The sequence below is a fragment of the Podarcis bocagei genome (genome assembly GCF_964188305.1).
Source record: "Podarcis bocagei genome assembly, chromosome: 2".
In the NCBI taxonomy this organism is placed as follows: Eukaryota; Metazoa; Chordata; class Lepidosauria; order Squamata; family Lacertidae; genus Podarcis; species Podarcis bocagei.
Window position 1 is genome coordinate 109435983 of NC_138126.1, and position 21677 is coordinate 109457659.

General features: G+C 39.5%; 1 protein-coding gene across 5 annotated transcripts in view; it reads right to left on the reverse strand.

Moving 5' to 3' along the window:
* The window catches only part of CEP112 (centrosomal protein 112), a 220573-nt gene that overhangs the window by 166073 nt on the left and 32823 nt on the right, over nucleotides 1-21677 (reverse strand). For all 5 annotated transcript variants that reach the window (XR_014004693.1, XM_081181284.1, XM_081181283.1 and 2 more), the window contains 4 exons: nucleotides 12335-12421; nucleotides 7962-8061; nucleotides 6832-6950; nucleotides 6520-6663 (listed from right to left, as the gene is read on the reverse strand). Coding sequence is in view for 4 of the 5 variants with exons in the window: in XM_081181284.1 (XP_081037410.1) it covers nucleotides 6520-6663; nucleotides 6832-6950; nucleotides 7962-8061; nucleotides 12335-12421 (450 nt within the window). In the remaining variant the exon portion in view is untranslated. The remainder of the gene's footprint in view (nucleotides 1-6519; nucleotides 6664-6831; nucleotides 6951-7961; nucleotides 8062-12334; nucleotides 12422-21677) is intronic.

Here is a 21677-nt window from a genome sequence, read left to right on the forward strand (position 1 = left end):
GCATACAGGCAGACTGTTACCTGAAATAAGGGGAAGTAAGAGACAGCAAGGGGCAATACAAAATAAAAACTAGACAAAGCAGTAGAGATTATGTGGAAGCAACATTAGAATTAAGCATTTTAAAAATACTGTACAAAAAAAGTGAAGAGGTATTCAGTGGTGAGGAGTGAATAAAATCATAAACCATAAAAAAGAAAGTTCATAATTCCACAATATACCAGGTTACACAAGAGGAATTTGCGAATGAACAAAATATCTAATACTTATTTAAAGCTGAATCTGATCAACCAGAATCATATCAAGTGTTTTAGATCTTATCTGCTATCTTGCAAGTTACAGGAAATAAGAAGATATTTAACTCCTATTGTATACAGGGGATAGGAAGATATTTGATTCCTGTTATGATGAAATGTAAACACATGTAATTGGAAGAGAAAACAATGTGGCTATTAGGCAGTGAATCACTTTCAGATTTCTTGAGACTCTTTGCCTCAAAGCAAAGAAAAACAATGCGAGAGGAAATAAAGATGATTGCCTAACAACCTGGTTGTTTAGACACATGCTAATGCTGAAATCTTTCAACTTTTACACATAAGCATGATTGAAACAGAATGAAATTTAGTGTACAAAGCAATATACACAAAGCAAATCATCAATAAAAACTCCATATGACTACTGAAAGGTCTGGGTGCCTGAATGTGTGAAAATATGTGGTTCATAACTGCTCAGGAGAAGATATATGAGATACAAGACGGCTGCAGGAGGAAGGAGGAGTCAGTGAAAGTTGTCTCCCCCACTTCCTCCCCACTTTCCCACTTCCATCTTGTTTGTGGAACTGGGAATGCTCCCACCAGTAGAAGCCTAGTTACGTAGCTTCTAAGCCTTTATTTCCCCTTCATTAATCAGCCAGAAAATTAAACATCATACTGAACCATGCCTTCCCCACACGTTGTGGTTGGATCTGAAAACAACAATGTAAATGTTTAATATTTGAATTTATATAAAACATATGTATATTTTGGGTGGGATGCAGTGCGGTGCAGAGGGATAGTCTTCAACATTTTGAAAGGGGGGGAAGGCATTGTCAAAAACAAGCACTGTGGATTTCAGGTGAATTAAAAAATAACAACACCCCATGTGGTACATGACAGACAACATAGGCAACAGCTGTGTTGATAAATTGATGTACTGTTGTATTATTATGCATTGTTATTATGATTAGACTGCATAGCTGGCAAGCGGAAACTAAAAGTTGGCTACCAAGCCCAGCCATAATTTGGAGACCCCAGTACAGTGGTACTTCGGGTTACAGACGCTTCAGAATACATACGCTTCAGGTTACAGACTCTTATTAACCCAGAAATATTACCTCAGGTTAAGAACTTTGCTTCAGGATGAGAGCAGAAATCGTGCTCCGGCGGCACGGCAGCAGTGGGAGGCTCCATTAGCTAAAGTGGTGCTTCAGGTTAAGAACAGTTTCAGGTTAAGAACGGACCTCCAGAACGAATTAAGTACCAGTGTATACAGATCAGATTCAAGCTCCTATTGAAGCAGAATTTTCTTTAACAGAATTTTTTTAACAAGTTATCAGCCCTGCTGATAACTAAACTTCATTGTTCACATAACCCTTCTCTCTGGCTAAAGGCACAAGAAGATAAAATATGAACTGGTGGTTTTAAGAAACAAAATAAATGTTTATTTATCAAGTGATGAATCGCAGAAGATAAATTAAGCTGGTATGTAAAACATAATTCTTATTGCTGTAGACTTCTTATACAAAACTATTGCGTGCTATTTGAGAATGCTAATAAGCTACTTGTTTGAAGGCTTTTAAAAGACCTCCAGATATATATTTATTTGCCCACTTACAGTTATAAAAAGCCCACACTCTCCCCCAGTAGAAAGCAATATCCAACCTGGCCAAATACTTCATTCATTCTTACTGGGATATCCCTGAATTTGATGTCTTTCACAGGAGAATATGATGATTTGCTGGGTAAGATGCTACACCTACAGCTCAGGGACAGCAACCAAGCAAAACACAGGAATCATGTGAGTCAGAGAGTCACTCCAATGCATGCTATGTTCAGAGAGTAATATCTAACATGACCAGAAATCCATCCGTCTCTAAATCCCATTTCTGTTTTAAAAGGCTGCCAATTTTCAAATATTCCAAAATGAATCATTCACCACCATGTGTGTCTCCCCCCCCCAATTCGTTCCAATATATTTTTTAAAATTCCATTTATATGTTTATTATAAGCTTTAAAAGGATTAGGAGTCAAATGCCAAATCTAATGTTGACTTTTGGGTGAAACCATTGTTCCAACTTACTTGTCAAATTCTAATAATTTTTCTGGTCCAAAATCTAGCAATAACTATTGCTGTATGTTTAAGATAGCAATATTTCTCCTCAGAAATAGAACTATGTATAATAGAATAATGCATGTGTCAAGAATATAATTTGCAAGTCTCATCACTCAGCAAAATTCACTTGTGCACAACAAATGGCACTCTTGACAGTAGAAAACTCTATGAAAAAGGGGGGTGGGGGAGTCTGAAATAATAAGAAAAGAGAAACTAATTTTCAGTGACAGTCTAGTCTTTCATCTTAAGCCATACCTTGAACCCTACTATGTTTAATTATTAAATCAGGAGCTGCTGTGCAAGATCTGTCTGCTTTTGATGGTTCTAAAATTCAATCCTGCTGACAGACTGTGTCCATTTCTTGCCATATTTATCATTACCTATGCCAAGGTTTGAATGCTAATTTTTTTTCAATTCAACTTTCATTAACAACAGAATCTAAAATTTGAGTGAGCTTTAAAGGCAACATCAAACAAATGATCACTACTTTAAATGTGCCACACTGATGAAAAATGTCAAAAGGGACTTGTTGAGTTTTAAGGCACAAATACCTGCCTTGCAAACTCCAAGTACAAAATTCATCTCACAAGCAACTCAGAAGGGAAGGACACCAAGACACAAAACCTTGTGAAACATCAACACCTGAGCATAGAACAGAGAGACACTTTTGCAATGAGTTTGTATTCTGTCTCTACTGTCAAACTAGAATAAAGAAATGATGAAGGACCATGCGGGAATTGCAAGATGAAAAGTGGCTTCCCATCTACACGAGGAACCAATCTGGGATGATGGATGACCCCTTTTAATGAGATTCCCCCCTAGGGGTTACAGCTTCCCAATCTGTGTCCAGTTCCCTATCTGCTAACAAGTACTTTCAAATCTTCTTACGTTGCTCAAGTGTGACACCATTCCATCCTGCAAATCTATAAGAATAAGTTATTACTTGTGCCCACTGTTGCAATACAACCTCTGATACCATAACTATGCTGATGCTATGACAACTCAAAGAAAGCATTCATGGTCTTTGTTGTCTTTCAACAGGCCTTGTCAATGCTGGGAGCGGGGACAGACAACCATGCCATATCATGAAGAGTGCAGAGTTCAGTCGCAACACATGGAAGCTACTACCAGCACTAACAATAACTTGAAAAGAATTTAAGATGATGAACGTTCTCCCTTTCCATAAATCAAAATACTTTGCATTTATAGGTCCTGTTCACTTGTCATGGAAAGCCACAATCCATGACTTAGCATGAACTGCTGACTTGTTCCTGATTCATTTCACTCTTCCTTGGGCAGGGGGAAAGGAACAACAAGTGCTGCTTTGCACATCACAGCTTGTGGTTTGCTTCCCCTTGCTCGAGTAAGGACAGAGTGAAATGGGAGGAATTCAACAGTCTGCAATAGAACACTGCTCATTCACACTGAGCATCAGCTCATGGCTTGCTGTAATATGCAAACATGGTCAGAGAGAGCATTTCAAATCTTCCAAGTGCTGCGTATACATTGATATAACTGCCCCGGAAGAAAGGGCCAAAATTATCACCGAGAGATAATGGTTCGTCTAAGGCCACCTAATGAGTTAATGGCCAGGGACAGATGGGAAGAAACAACACTAGCAACTTCTTTCTTCTTGCTGTACTTCAGCTCTCCTCAGCCCTTCCACTACTTAAGATTGGAAAAGAGCAAAAAGAGGTAAGAGAAAGATTAGTGTGCCCAATCATAATGAAGGAAGAGAAAGAAGGAAAAATAAAACCGTTTTAAAACAGAATCTGGTGCCCTGTGAAGTCTTACTGACCACCCTGATTCTCACAACCAATCTGGGAGTCATCCTCCTTGGCTGTGTACTTAGTTTGGCTCAGCCTTTCAGAACACGGAAGAGGAATCATTTTCCAGAATCAAAGACTGACTACAGTGGTACCTCTGGATGCGAATGGGATCCGTTCCAGAGCCCCGTTCACATCCTGAAGCGAACGCAACCTGCATCCGTGGGTTGCTATTTGCCGCTTCCCCACATGCACGTGACATCATTTTGAGCGTCTGCGCATGCGCGAGCAGCGATACCCGGAAGTAACACACTCCGTTACTTCCGGGTCGCTGCAGAGCGCAACCCGAAAATGCTTAACCCAAAGCTACTTAAACCCGATGTATGACCAGACTTGCCAGTACCCAAGAAAGGTGTCAGTTTTCCTGCAACATCTCTGCCTTCCAGAACAGAGATGGGGAGGAATTTTTTTAAGCAAAATGACCTCATTTGAACCTCCTGGACTACCATAAGGGCCGGAACATAAATATCCTGCAGATTTGGCACTCAGAATTTTGTGATACAGTTCTTAGCTTTTAAAAAAAGAACCAAAATGCATTCTAAGGTACTTATTTTATGAAAAGACACATTTAGAAATGTGTACATTGAGATAAAATAGGTATTTGAAGATGTATTCTGTGATTAACCACATATTTAAGCATCTATGAATTTTCATAGAGATTTAGCTTTTTAAAAAAATCTGCAAGTTAACTGCAGAAATGGGATGGAACAGACTTCTGAATAAACACACTTGACATAGATACAAACCAGAGACAGAGTGATCTGGCCAAGCCTACCTTTCAATTCTCTGTGTTCTTCACACTCTACACTAAACTGATTGAACTTGCAGATCTGAAAGTAGGTCACTTCAGGGGGAAGGAGATAAAAAAGTGGAGATTTTCTAACTAACTGAGCAATTCTTTTGATAAGGTCTCTTGGCACCCTATGTGGCAAATATCCACGAAGAAACATTAAGATGGAGCAATGGAACAATCAGGAGACACCAGCAGAGCAGATTTATCATAGCATAAAACTTATAGGTTTAAGTATCCCATGCTAAGAACATTAAAACTGGAAAATGCAGTGCAAACATAAGGAAAAGGCATGGACCTACATTATATGTAGGGCTGCCTCTGAAGACAGTTCGGGAACTTAAGGTAGTGCAGAATTCAGCGGCCAGGTTGCTCACCAGAGCAAGACAGTTTGAGCACATTACACCAATCCTGGTCTGACTGCACTGGCTACCAGTTCTGGGTCCAATTCAAAGTGCTGATTTTGAACTATAGAGCCTTAAATGCGTCAGGACCGCAATACCTCAAGGACCACCACTTTCCCTATGAACCTATCCAGACCCTGATATCACCTTCTGAGGCCCTCTGAGACATTCGGAACGTGGCAACACGAGAATGGGCCTTCTCTGCAGTGGCTCCCAGTCTGTGGAATGCTCTCCCCAGGGAAGTTCGCCTGGCGCCTTCATTATACACCTTTAGGCACCAGGCAAAAACGTTCCCTTTTAATCAGGATTTGACTGACATCCTATGCCCTTTGAAAATGTGTTGGGTGAGGGATTATTGGGTTGTTGTTGTTGTTGTTGTTTTATTATGTACTTTGTGGTTTCATATTCTAATTTTATTCTGTGAACCACCCTGAGACCTGCATGTATAGCATGGAAGGAGAAGGAGAAGGAGAAGGAGAAGGAGAAGGAGAAGGAGAAGGAGAAGGAGAAGGAGAAGAAGAAGAAGAAGAAGAAGAAGAAGAAGAAGAAGAGCAGCAGCAACAACAACAACAACGACTCCTCATTGCAGGAAAGTAATCCACACTTTAGCTCAAGGAAACCCACTATTACAATGATACAGAAAAAAATGTGACCTAAAGCGGAACCAGTTGTTGATTAGCCATAATACCATAAAAGGCAAGGCCCACACTCCAGTGCAGGTTTTGCACCTCTACAGGTTTGATTCTCTATAGAACTAAAAAGTAGGAGAAAAGCTTTAGCTGGAGCTCTGAATCACTACTGCCATTTCATAATAAAAACCTTACAATAAACTGTAAAATGTATCAGCTATTATATTCAAAACAAACATGGAGGCGAAGTGAAACCTTGTGTGAAGTAGGATGGGGGAGAGGAAGAGACACAGTGTTCCCACTTCAACTATCCGTTTAGTAAAGCAATGTCACTGTTTACAGTCTTGTACTGCACAAGAGTTACAATAATTCTCAGCCTGACAATATTTACGCATATTTCTGTGACACAAAGAATTTTTTTACCTAAATTTTTATATCAGCACTGCAATACACTCGTTTATGTCACTTGAACTATACAAATTTCCACACTCTGGAATACTTACAGTTGATTTGTTTTGTGCCAAGTATTCTGCTTCCATTTTACTTAGTCGTGCATTTGTATCCTCCAGCAGTTCCTGGATGTTTTCCGTGTGTTTTTTCTGAAGGTCAAACTTCTCCTTTTCCATTTCAGCCACGGCATTATGGAGCTATACGCAAACACACACAAAAATTAGGATAGCATTCAGTAGCCCCTATCCTAAAATGGCTGTGGTATTATAAAAAGGCAAGGTATTATTTTTAAAAAATTGAAATATTATTTCCATATCATTATCTTCCTACATTTATAGTGAATCCAGAAAAAAAATACAGATTACCCTTTTCTCCCATTCATTGTTCAAGGAATCTGTACTTTGCTCACACAACTTCTTTAGTTCTGCAATTTGCTTTTCCTTTGCTTCTCTAACAACTTGTGACTCACGGACAAGCGTCTGAACTGTCAGAAAAGAGAAATATAAAAGAAGAAAATGCAATACATGAGAAAATGGGCCTTTCTGATATTACATCTGGCAACGGATATAATCAGATGAGTGTTCCAGCTGACCTCACTTTGTTTAAAAGCGGCATTTCATTTTAATGTGTGAAACCTGCCTTTGATTACATTTCTAAAAAAAACCTTGAACGACAAAATTAGTTTGCTTCCAATTTATTTCTGGATAAGTGTGATCCTAAAACGTATCAATGTTTTGAATAGAAAGCGTGGTCAGGTTCCAAAGTGACCATTTTAGACACATCTAATTGACGCATGATTGCCAATGTGTGGATCCTTTTGGACCCAGAAGAGGGCAGAATGGGGACCAGATAAGGGCAGGGCTTAATGGGGGCAAGGCATAATGGGGTGGGGGCATTTATGCATGCTCTGCGGAACAAAACCCCCACACAAAATGGTCACCTTCTGTACTCTAATTGTGCAGAATTCAGTAGATAGGTCTACCAAGATTTTGTTTGTTTCTCATCTGATTAATGGACTACGCTGCCATATTGTTTTTTTAATCCCAAGTTGCAAAAGTAGTTTGTCATAGGACACGGGGGCTGGTATTGGGGTGGTGGAGAGGGGGTGCCCATTGGTTTGGCAGAACAGTCCTGGGCCAAATAATTTCACTTTAGAAAACCAAGCAAAGCTCATGGTGCGCAAATGCTTCTAACAGCAAAACAATTAAGACTCTTCAAATGTATTCAGATTAATTCTATGCAGGTTCAAAGGTATACCCTCCAAATGAGACAATAACTCCCAACAGTAGCTGTTGACCAGCATGCCAGCAGACTCATCCTGCTTCCTTTTACAAAGGCTGCTGAGAAGATCTAACCAAAGAGAACAGGGATGCTCTTTTTTGTTCTGTAGCAATCCATGGCAAAGCCAGTTTGAGGAGCAATTTCTGACAAAGTCCTAAATATTTGCCTCTAGTTAGATAAGGTGAAAATTAGTACTTTGTTTATGCTTCATCACCTTTTTTTTCAAGCTTTCGAATGGTCTCTTCAGCTTCACTCTGCTTACTTTTGTACAAGGTCTTCAGTACCTCAGTTTCATTATTCTTTCTGTCCAAAATCTATAGGAAAAATCACCAGTGCTTAGTAAATCTATGAGGCTAAGTATATACAGGAAAGACTACAATCAGAATACAGTATAGTATCAGCAGGAACCAAGATAAATTTGGTATATTAAAAGAAACTCCATGAAGTGTGTATTTCTCACACTCTTCATAAGGATTTGTGAATTTAGAAAGTATTTAGAGCAACTAAATGTAACATAAACAAAGGATGAATTCAGCTGGTCAAAACAGCACAAAACTTTTTAAAAGACTCATACAGTTTTAGTGTAAATGTCCTTTGTGAAAGGAACTGAAAAGAGGGGAAAACGTTACACAAAAGACTGATTTTGAGAAGATTTATTTTCCCCAAGGCATCAACATCCCTTTGCAATCATATAAAGAATTTTGAAGTCTAACAAGTTCTGAAAGAGAACTCTAAAATGCAAGTGTAAGTATTATTGCTAAATGCTCTGTTTAATCCTTTGGGATCCCAGCAAGAAAAGAAAAGAATGTTCATGAACACAGTGAAGAAAACATTCAAGATGAAATGTTTTCTTTACAAAAGAACTCGGTATTCAGTCTGCAAACAAAAAATAATAATAAAAGGATTATTCTTTACTTTAGAATACCATAGGACATCTCATCTGGAGACCCTGCTGTGTCAGTCAAAACAAAACTACTAGTTTCAAAGGAAAAGCAAGGGCAATATTTTTGTTCTAAACCTCCCCAGAATACAGGGCTGTACATATTTATGATTATTAACCAGCTTAAACTTTTCAGTGGATTCCCCAAATCCTGGGATAATTCCCACCGCCATATTCTCTGGCCACAATCTCACCTTTGTGAAAAATATATTCTATTCCCTTTACACTCACCCAATATTTAGTGGTACTCGCAATTCTGAATAGTATAGAAATGTACGTTTTCTTGCCCTATGCCTTTTGTACTGGGCTGAATATACAAACCCAAACTACTATGGCTCCTACAGGCCTAGACAATGGTCTACTTCCATTGACTGTAACAATGAAACTTGGTTATTTGCAAAACTGCCAGCTCTCCACTGTACCACATGTGGTCATGAAATACCACAGGATATCCCACAAATTTATAAAATAATGTTCTGCCTCACTGTCTTTCAGTTCACGACACACGGACATTTCCTATTCACTCTCAGCAGTGCATAAACTTAAAGGAAGCAAGGCATTACTTTCACCCACACTGTGAATCTGTAATACAAATATATAGTAATGTTACAGACTGGAGGCAAAATGTCCACAGGCTCTTCTTTTAATCTCTTACTATGCTCAAAGCAATTAGGACCACTTTTTGGGGGGGAGCTGAGGGGAAACTGCTTCCCAACCATCTCCATATCCCATCACCTTTTGCCACCGATCTTGCCAACATATCTTTCAGTTTTCTTATGCTGTTACAGTATATTCTTTCTCAGTTTGGCTGACATATGAGAGACCTGGCCAGGATTCATGACTGTACTCCTTGTTGAGGTCTCCATCAACAGATTCACTTCATCTTCAACCACCCAGGACATTTACTCACCCCAGGCTCAGATCAGAGTTCTGGTACAAGTGAACTTTAACTGAGAAATCATATTGCCTCTGACACCAATCCTAACATTACTGTTTAAGAGGATGTGGTTTCACACTGGACACCTTTGGGAGCTGTTGGTGCCTTGGGTTGACCAACCTCCCATTCCATGTTATTCTTTCAAAACTCTTACATCCTCTCATATTCAGCACCTAGACACAGTGGCAAGAGCCAATTAACAAAATATGTACATTGCCAAATATTACAATCCTTTTGAGGAATCTTCAATGTTTTATACTTTGGGGTCAAACAATGTTATCATTATTACGTATGAATTTATACCCTGCATTTCTACAAAGGTTCACAACACAGTTTACACAAAATCAACACAGTATAAGAAAAATCCCCAAACAGCATAGCCTTAAAACAAAGCAAACAAGCATGAAAAACCAACATTCACCAAGTCTTTCGACAGATTTTCAGTACTGCTATCCCCTCTGCGTCATTACAACAAATTAACTTCTATTATTACCCTGCTAGTACCCTGCAAGATACTCAGTGCTACAGCATGCATTTTATGTATTTCATTTATTCAGAAAGTTTATACCCCACTTTTCACCACATCTGGGTCTCAAAACAGCTTACAAAATTAAAATTTACAATGCACAAAATGTAAAGATAAATTAAAACACTGGAGAAGAAAACATCAAAACAGCATTCACACCACAAAGGCCCCCCTCTTGCATGTGAAAGTGAGTAAGGGACAGAGTTGGGTGCACTACACTGAAGGAAGGAATAACTCCTCAATGACATGAGTTATGCTTCTGGCCCAATAACATTACTGCCCTATGTGATCTCAGCAATCAATCTGGGACATACAGCGTAAGACAATTCTTAAGGTGTCCTGGGTCTAAATTGTTCAGAGCTTTGCACACTACTAGTATGAGAACCTTAAACCTGGTCCGCTAGCAGATGGGAAGTCAGTACAGATCTTTTAACACTTTTGGAATGAGCTGGCAGTTGTCTGCTCCCACCACCAGTCTAGGTGCAGTATTCCACACTAGCTCAAGCTTTGGACTGCCCAAGGGCAGTCGCAGATAAAGCACATAATCTAGTCTTGAGACTACCAGTGCATGGACTACAGTGGCCAAGCTGTTCCTATCCAGAAGCTGCTGTAGCAGGCATACCAGCCAAAGCTGATACAAGACACTGCTAACCACCAAGGACTCCTATACCTCAGGTGACATATATGGTACCCCAAAGTATGTCCCTTCTGCTTCAGAGGGTCCCATAAGAGAATCACTCCATAACCCATAGAAAACATGAAGTTAGATCCAGAGGCACATGGGCATTAGTAATTCTGGCAGTGGTACTGCCCCATTAACTGTTATGCAGGGACTAGTGGAAGACAGCCTGCAGCACCATGCAAGCCGTTGTGCCAGCATGCGTCTTGAGATGTTGAGCAAAACCTCACGCAAGGGACTGTGCAGTGCCTTGCACAAACAGAAGTACACTTCTGGATTTCAGTTCGCTAAAAACCCTTCTTTATGTGGCAGCGGCCTTCTGCTCATGGAGCGTTGTAAGATCAAATGCATTCAGAGTGGAAATACTCTGAATTGTAGCTTATACTAGTCAGAGGTTAATTGGATGTTAAGCCACATCAAACTAAACTGTGTTTGGCATTATGTGCTCTTTGCAAACTCTTCTAAATAAATAAAAAAAATTAACTCCCTCAGACCTTCTGATGTAAATCTAGTAGTAAACACAAGACTTCTTGGTAATTGGAAGGTTTTACAGAGCCAATGGAATGCCTATTAACAAAATGAGAAATGTTTCCAACAATCAAATGCTATTACCAATGTAGGATCTACAAATGCTATTACCAATGTAGCATGGGATTAACTAGTTGGGAGATAACGTGCTCTCTTGTACCACCAGTGGGACCAACTTCTGTTCTGGCAAATACAAAGAAATAGCCACAAGCCCTATCGACTGAAATCCACCTCAGTGGTTGCCAAAGCTTTTACCACAGCTCTTTAGACAGCAGGCTTCAAGCCATTTGCAGAATCTCTCTCACATGCATCACCACAAAGTTACAGTAGCAAAATACAGGGTTTTAGGAGTGTTCAAATTTTCATGTTTGTGCGCAAGCAAGCACATATGTGTATTTTCCCATATAAGTGGAACGGCCTACCAAGGCCAAGTAGTTTGTAATCCTACTACAGTGGTGCCTCGCAAGACGAAATTAATCCGTTCCGCGAGTCTCTTCGTCTTGCGGTTTTTTCGTCTTGCGAAGCACGGCTATTAGCGGCTTAGCGGCTATTAGTGGCTTAGCGGCTATTAACGGCTTAGCGGCTTTAAGAAAAAGGAAACAAACTCGCAAGACGTTTCGTCTTGCGAAGCAAGCCCATAGGGAAATTTGTCTTGCAGAACGACTCAAAAAACGGAAAACTCTTTCGTCTAGCGAGTTTTTCGTCTTGCGAGGCATTCGTCTTGTGGGGCACCACTGTAACATGATCAGTGCAAGCTACAAAAGACAGCACAATGCTGCATCCAAAAATTCTTATTATTCCAATATACAAAATCCCATTCATATCAGTTTTCGAGCGTTTCACATAGCCAATGGAATCCTATTTTAAAGCCAAATACTGGCTAAACTGCCTAAGGAAAAGCTTTACTTTTATTATTTCCTTGCACACTACAATGTCATATACAATCATCATTCAAACCTTTTCACAATATACTATACCTTCTGAACATCTCCATCGTGCTTCTGCTGTAATTTAAGCTTTTCTTCTTGAATTCTAGCTTCCATTAGTTTGGATTTCATCTCCAGCTGCAAATGGAAAATTTAAATATATTGATCAGCTTCAAGAGAAACAAAATAATATTATTATTTTTTACCAACCTCCAAAATAAGCTCAATATTTTAGAAGTTAAAGTCACTCATTTTATTTATTTATATAAATAAATAAATATCAATCTGCTGAAAATGGTTTCAGCTGAAGTTAGACAAGTAGAAAAAGCCTTTTTCAACAACAAACTGTTTTCTACTTGCAAGTACCCATATATTGGTCTCAATTTGCATAAGAGGTCAATTCCCATTTTCTCTTATTGCACCTGCAATAGCATCCCAACTGTTCCCTGCCTTCCTACAGTTCTTGCAAAATAAAAATAATAATGCAAACAAACAAAAAAAGGTGCAAAACAATGATAGGAAAACTGATCATTGGATAATTTAAACTGAAACCCACAAAGACAAATATATTCTGTTTGAATACTTAGTAAAAAGATTCTGGATATGAAAAATATCCAGCGCCTTCAAATAATCCTGCCTTGTCTTTCACTAATTCTGTCCATATTGTCTACAAACATAATCTAAATAAATGCAAGATGCTTGTAAATGCAAATACCAGTATATAATTATAAAAGTATGTTGGGCACCGAAGTTAACACTGAAAAATAATTGCTGAAAACAAAATGCACCAAGCAATCAAATGAAGGCAAAAAGAGTACTATAATACACAGAGAACTCCTTAAAAGGGGGGGGGGGGGTGTTCAGCCAGTGTAAGCCAACAATAATGTATGTGCTTTGGCAAGATTGGATCTCTTTTATTTTATATTGCCCAAGAATTTAATAGTTTATATTAAAGGGATTCTCAAACCGGTCTTCTACATTTTCTCAGTTGCAATCAGTTTACCACAGCCATAAGTGAGAAATGCCACATATCTTCTTGAAGTGTGTTTTGAAATTCAACAGGGAAACAGATGGATACCATGAAACACCCAGAAAGCAGAAGGAATAATCTTAGACATCAGGTTGCTGGACCAAGGTGAACAAGCAGCCTGGGGAGCTTGCAGCATGCTAATAAGGCATAAGTGCCTACAGGTATGGGCAGCAATGGGAGGTGGTCCGGCCAGGGCTGCTAGAAAGGCGAGGCATCCTGGAGACAGGCCCATTATGTCACAAGGTATGTCACATCATGGTAGGTCTGGGTGTAGCAAAAATGGCATTCCATAGACAGCTGCTGCTCAGCAATACCCAGGGAGATGTCCCCAAATGGAGACAGCCACCACATGCCAGCAGTGTGATCTGATGATGCATGACCCAGTGCACCATCTCAGGTGCTACACTCCAGATAACCCCATACAATGCCTGTCAATGGAAGGAAGAGGAAACCGTTACCTGCTGAGGTCCCAGAGGCTATAGGAACCCACATCTGGGTGGAGCGTCACAGCTTGCATCTACCACCACTGTTGGGGATCTCCATGGCCCCAAGTTCTGAGGCTCCAAAGAAGCTATACTCAACCCAGCTCCACTGCCAGTAGAAATTCAAGAAATCAATCTTCCACCCAGTTTGTGAGTACTGGGAGCACAATGGGGCTGCCAGTGCAGATCTGCTTGCCTTTAATGAGCTGGTGCTCTCTGTTTGTGGGAGCAGGTACAGAAGCCCTGAAAGGTTGATGTTTTATTGTGTTTTTAATATTGTGTTGGCAGCCGCCAAGAGTGGGTTGGGAAACTCAGCCAGATGGGTGGGGTATAAATAATAATTTATATATCATCATCATCATCTCCTGATGTAGTGGCATTCTACTAGCATTCAGGGAATAGAGACCCCACTGGCAGCTGTCACTCCATTGCCCCTCCCCAAAAACCTACTCTGAATGATGTTGTGAAATTCCAGGGACATACTGTGTGGTTTCAAGAGACTCTCCCAATTTTAACCCCAGGTCTTCCCAACAAACAACTTCGTCTATCATGGACCTATACATCTTTAAAGCTGCTCCTGAAGTGAATTTTTGCACAGCAATTTTTAATGTAGGTTTGTAACAATTGCTTTAGCCCAGGGATGGGAAACATTTCTTAATCAATGACTGCATTCCCTGCTGCAGGCCACATGCCAGCAGTGGGCAGAGCCAGAACAAATAGTGAATAGGTCAGCTTCTTTTCTCTCTCTCTCTCTCTATCCTCCTCCCTTTCTCTGTCCCTCCTCCCTGTTTTTTCTCCTCTTTGCCACTCACATGAAATTAGGCTGAAGTCCTCATGGAATTAAGCCAAGGTCCATAAATGTCCCTTGAGCTACAAGAGGCATATACAGTGAGGGGAAAACGTATTTGATCCCCTGCTAAATTTCCCCGTTTGCCCTCTGATGAAGAAATGACCAGCCCATAATTTTAATGGTAGGTTTATTGTAGCTGTGAGAGACAGAATAACAACAGGAAATACTTTCCCCCCTCACTGCATGTCAAACAAGAAGGGAATACGCAGCACCTAACAACTTCAGTTTATATTTTCTGAGATGACAATGGTCACCTTCTCCATATATTATAAGGCAGCATGACTCAGAATAACGCTTTGGCTCAAGGAAAGTAACCATAAGAAAGGTCTCAAACATTTCATGTACCCTGTGTGAAGGTACAGGAGAAAGAAAGTAATTAACTAACTAACTACTATTGTTCGGGGGGGGGGGGATTAAAAGCACAGACCAAAACCAAAAAAACAAAAAAAGCCTGCAGCTCATTTAAGCTTTCTCCAAATAAAGCGAAGTCTTGATTTCAGGTTCAAAATTCAGTACAGACTGGTCTTAACTTTTCCACCATGAATCGCTTGTAGAAACACAGAAGAATGTAGAACTGATATCACAAAATGTAAGGCGGTTGCATTTGCAAGTGCAAGTGATCGATAATCCAATTTAAGGAATGTGTCCCTAAAAGTGAGACTCCCTTTGAAGTTAAGAATGCAATGAAGTTAGGCTGGTTAACTATATTGTGATTATTAGGCTAACAAATAAATCCAGTTTACGATCAACCACTCATTTTTGTTTCTTACTAAGGTATACAGCTGACACATAGTAAGTTTTGTCTGCTCCTCTTGCTTAATGGCCTAGTGCCAAACACAGGCAAATACATCTCCAAAATAGGTTCAAAAGAATATTATGATACTCCTATGTCTTTTTTCAGAATGAAAAACAATGAAGCAGATTAATCATAATAAAAGCAGCAACTGTTCCTGGCAAAACTGTCGATAAAAATAGAAAACGGTAATCATGTTTTAGATTATTATGTGTCTTCTTCCCATACTGAAATGTTTGCAAGTGCAAAATTTTTATCATTGCCACAGCTCATTCCTTTGTGTTTCTGTCATTGTTTATGCTCTTTACAAAGAACTATGAAGAAATTAAGCCTTACGGGCATGTAAACACTACTGATGTCAAACATCTGTTCTTTCCCTATAATTAAAGCTATTGAGAGTGATACCAATGAAATGGATTTTATGTGCTCTCTCACACACACTTTGCTTCTTTTTAAATAAAACAATATTTTTTTAAAAAAAATCAACAACTCGTTTTATGTTTTTCATAATATCCTGCTTGCTTAAGCTTTGGACTGAACATTAAACCACTTGTTTCAAAATAGTTCCATTTGGTTTGTGGGGTTACCAGACACTTTTTCTGCTCATGTGACTACCAAACTAGTCCTGAGACCATGAGCAGAACTGAAACTAAAGTTATTTAGTTCAATCCTCCATTCAAGGCATGGTGGGAATGGACTTCCACACTGGACCAAGTTTTATCAATTCCTTTCCAGGCCAGCTGCTGCCCAAATATCTGGACCTGACAACTCTTACCACACAAAGACCAGACCTTATCACCAGGGCTACTTTTCTGGCTCCATGGGATTCTCATCAAGATCTGTCTCATGGGCCAAAGTTGATGTCAAAATCCTTTTCACTCCCATTGGAACAAGGTTGGTCTTAAAAGGGACAGTGGGAAGAAGCCTTTGGGAGTCTCTTTTAAGCCAAATCACTGCAATCTTAAAGGTGGGGGGCACCAAAGCTTTTGCAAGAATTTGCATGTCCCCCTCCCCTTTAAGACTGCAGCAAAATCAGGCCTATTAACAGGAAAGTGGGCATAAGCCTTTGGAGCTCTTTGAGATCACAAGATGATCTGACTTAAAAGGGAAAGGAATATCCCCCTCTTCCCCTTTTGCACTGAGTTTGGGATAGAATGAGCTTGCTGGAGTGCCCAATTGATTTCCTGAGCCCAGTAGCAAGAAGGATCCCCCCCCTTTCCTAATGGGGGCATGGAAATCCTGCTTAGTGCACCTGAACTCAGCAAGATCTCTCTCCCTTTGTATCATCTGATGTGAAGGGGGAGATAGCCTGCTTAGCACTGGGTTCCTGCTTTGTGCAGTGCTTCAAAGGCTCCTGGTTGGTGGGTGCTTTGGGAGCTGGATAAAGCAGTTTTGGGCCTACAGTCCTCCAGACTCCAACCTTTCAGTCAAGCCCTGCGCTTAGCAATATGGCATCAGGTATAGGTGGGCGGTCATGGCTTGCCCTAAGTGACCTAGTGGGGAAGTTTGGCAGGCCAAGCTCTCATGCCTCAGGTAATACTACAACCACTGCTTTTTTCTAGAAAAACAGGTGCCAGAACTCACAGTGAGCGCCTCCCTTGTTCTCTTATAATGGCAATAGTGTCTACCTGACAGGTGCCAGAACTGAGTTACAGTGAGTTCCTGCTGGAAAAAAGCCCTGACTATCACCCTGTGAAAGGTTTAAGACAGTCTTGAAGACAAAGAGTAAATGATTTTTAAACACAATTTAAAATAGACACCACAAACACAGGGAATGATGTCCCTATCGTATATGCAATTATTCTGAAATAAAGCACAGAAGCAGAAACAGTCACTGAAGTGCTGATGTCAGTGGTCAACTTTGTTATTGTTGAGTTGGAGTCTGGCACAATGAAAAGAACATTTGTTAGCCAGGCGATGCAATATGATATTCATTAGTATGAAATCTTTTTTTTAAAAGGGGGGACTCCTGTGACATAATGAATGAAATGATAAATATTGAGTTGAACGGAACCATATTATTAGGGTGTTGCCATAGCTAAGTATAAATTCCTGAAGGCGTTACAACTTCTCACACAGGCTTGATGCTGGTCTGCAGCTTTTGAATTCATAGCAAAGAGTCACATGCACAAGATATTGCTTTAGAGGAACTTATTTGGGGGTTTCTATCAACAAATTCTCACATATAACATTGGCCAGGGGTCATTTGCCACTTTTAGAGAAAACACTTAAGTTACAGATAAATTCTTGAGGTTGCAAAACCTCAATGACATGGGTCTGACATGGGTCACAGCTTTCGAAAACAAGAAAGCATTTAAACTACCAGTGGCATGCTTCTTGATTATTTTTGTAGGGAGGATCAAGGCAATTAACACAACGAGTTTAATGTTAATCGGAATGAAATAAAAGTAGCAAAACATTATGTAAAGCAGCTTACAAATGTTAGATTGGTCACAATGGAAACCAAAGGCACCTTTAGGAAGCTTGTTTATTAAGGATTGGGTGGTGATTTATTGATGTTTTGCTGAAGAAGTAAACAACGCAATTCCTTTTATTCAAAATTTACTGCAGTTTAAGAGGAAGCAGCCTGAATGGGGAAAAAACAGCCTTCCTTTACATTTGCCGTTTATTTTCCACAGAGAAGCAACACTTAAAATTCCTATGAGTGTTGGTTTTGAAAACTTAAAAATTTACATCTTTTTGTACTTCAAAATTAAAAATTTAGAACTATTACCTATTCATTATTAATATAAATGTCTGTTTGGAGAGTTTTCAAAAAGAAAATGCCACCTAAGATTTTATGCTTCTAATGTTTTATGTATGTCAACCCTGGGGAAAAAATATTTTAAACTAAAGGTTTATATTCCCAAGAAGTCTTCACTCCCCCATCCACAATCCTCTTCCATAAAGTCACTTTGCCAAAAACACTTTTCAAACAGATTACCAGAGATGAAGATGCTAAATCCCATGTAATGCACTTTACCCAGGAATGGTCCAGCTCTGCTGTTTTTGTTTTTTGATTTGTCTGAATGTCTCCCCATCATCAGATATAAACTATAATTCACTGTCATTTTAATAGGTTTCAATTCCATGCCCTGGAAATTAATAAACATGAAGAATCCATACCTGTTCCCATCTGTCCAAATAATGTCTAACCCTCTAGGAAGCCAACATGGTGACTTCCATAGATTTTGGGAGTGCAGTTCCCAATCCATCAACCTTGGCCTGAATAGCCAATTGCCCACAATGATCTGAGTTGAAGTCCAACGTTATGTGAAGTGCACCACATTGGCTACCACTCCTCTGCTGTTTCTGTCTCCCCATACCACTTGCTTTCTGATAGCCAAACCTTTTACCTTTTACTATCACATTAAAGGATGGCAACAATGATGAACAAACTGTCCCTTGGAAACAGCAGCACAATACTTTCCACCAATGTTGAAAACACTGGGTGGAATTCAACAGAGTAAAGTGGGTTGTGTTTGTGTAGACTGAGGTCCACTTATGCAACAGGATCTCCCCCTTCCCCCTAAACTTGTTATGGGGGCTCCCTCAACCTTCCAGAGCAGATGTAGGGACACATAGGAGAGGACAGGCAGAAAAAGTCCCAATATGAGAGTGGATCTCATTCCTCTCCTCTTACAACCTAGACAGGAGGGTTTGTGTCTGACATGGAGTCATGGAGACAGGCTGGGAATACTGTTGGGTGTATTTTTATTAGTACCACCACTTATTTATTAACTGGCTTCTAAACAGCTTTCTCAAGCTCAAGGTACTGTACATTGCAGATAATTTAGAACAGTTCAAAAGAACAAAACCAGCAAATACATTTAAAACGAAACTAAAACCATACAACGCAGACACTTATGGTGAAGACACAGCTAGGGAAGCCTGTCGGAACAAAAATATCTTCAGTTGCTTCCAGATAGTGGGCACCTGTTGCATCTCCACAGAACAGGAACAGCCAAATTAAAATCCCTCTACCAAGTTACTGTGAAAGCAGGCTTCTGAGGCCTTTGGAACTTGCAGGAGAAACTCTCCCACAGATCACAGCTGCATGTACCACCCACCCTGCTGTCCAATGGCCTTGCTGAGGTATTCTGTGAGGTTCTGTTGTAGAAGGCAAAGACTATGGTCCTGGACAATTTCCATATGCATGTAGAGGACCCCTCCTTCCCTTCTCCATTGGATAGCTCAGGTAGTCATCAGCCCAATGCATGGTTTACGGCATACCCTTGACTTGGTCTCTGCTCCAAATAGGGAGAGGGGAGGTCTTGATATGGGAAGGGTAACCCTACAATTATAGCGTTAAATAAAAGTTGTGGTCTTACATCAACTGATAACAGGTGTCTTGTGACTTTCTTCTGGAGTCTGGGGGAAAATTCACGGTAAGAGACTTGCAATATCTGTCCGGTCATGTGAGCTACCAAGATTCAAATTTGAAGGTAGAAAGAGGTGAGATATTTCAGCTGCAAATGCTACTTTGGTGCACTAGGATTCTAGTTCTAAATCAGAAAGATAGCTAAAGTTTTTCCCCCAGAAGCATACACTGCTTAAGTTTCCACAAAGGTAACAGCAAAGTCCATCACTCAGCAAGAAATATTCAGAGGATCAAAGCACAGTCAAAGCCTGATTTGCCCTATGGTCATAAAGCACCCTTGATGTAATGAAAGTAATACTTAGTCAGTACTTTCACCTAACATGCAATTATTCAACCACAAGATGGCATTACACTGTGTAAAAATAACTATGAAGTATCCAGAACATGAAATTGGTTCATTCTTATATTTGTACCACAGTGTTAGAACAGCCAGGAACTTGTATTTCAAAAATATTTATTTTTTTCCTTAAGTGAGACTAAGAAAAAACAAAAAACCTTTATCTTTGCTTAGCAAAAGTTTCATTAAAAATTATACATTTCTTTATTTCTTACTTCCAAGGGGGGAAATTAGAGAATTTTAAAGATGCAATCCAAAATATGACAACACGGAATGGAACGGAAGCCTTAAAATTAAACAGGAACACTAAAAGGCTCTAAAACTCCACAGTTTAAACCAACTAAATCAATTGTTTGAAAGCTGTTTATAACTACTAAAATCATACTGGCATTATACAGCTAGACTTGTTTTCTATTCTACACAAGTTAAAAAACTAATTTCCAGAAACTTTTTTGGTTTCATGTTGTTCAGAATGTAAATAAGAACTTTACTCCCTTCTTTTTATGGGTGGGTGGCATTCAGGATGGGTGGAGTTCAAAGCGAACTTTCCTATTTCTCAAAATGAACCACTTCTGCCATCTGTTCTCAGTTGCTCTAGAGCTGTTGAAAACCAGTATGCTCTTGCTGGTTTCTTCTTTCCTTATTTGAACCCATGGTTTTTAATTGATGACAGTCATCCAACAGTTGAATTGATGTCAAAAGTACACAGAAAAGAGCTACTAGAATCTGCTGGTTGGTAACTTTCATATTTTCAGAGATCTATCACTGAAGAAGGCCATGTGTTTGCTGTTAGGGAGTAAAAACAGGTGCAGGAATGGTTTATGAACGAAGGGGAAAGGTTAAAAGCAAAGAGCCAGTTATCCTATTTAACCCAGTCCATTTTGATGCCAATCAGTCTCTATTCTGAAAAAGGCTTATATTTAGAACCATTCCATTTGAATAAAGTTTCATTTTTGACTACACTTTTGTACCATAAAGCAAAAGGTCTATGTTATTACTGAGTTTACACAACTGTATTTCCTTAAAACTTGCTAACTGTTTGCAGGTACAAAGAAAAGTTAACAAGAACAAAAAGAAATGTAGGGAGCTAGATAATATAATTAAAAGAATGGAAACTTCCACTTTTCCATTATATTTCCTGTGTATTCTTAACAACACTGTGAAATAATTCTAGTTACAGGTAGGTAGCCGTGTTGGTCTGCCGTAGTCAAAACAAAATAAAAAAAATCCTTCCAGCTCATAGCAATAACAACTTATCAATCTTGTGTTCTGTAATCACATCTCTACCTGCCTCATACTCATCATGTTGCATGTGATTTCAATGTGCAACAATAGTTCAATATACAGCAATAGAGAGGCCCTGGTCTGGACAATAGAGAATTTGTTCTGAGCCATGCCATGGTTACAGCACCAAAATAAATATTAATGTGCTTCAAGCAGAAAATATTTATTCTGAGATTCTGCACCGTGACAAATGAGATGCAGTTGTTACAAGAAATTATTGATCCTAGCTTCAAGGAA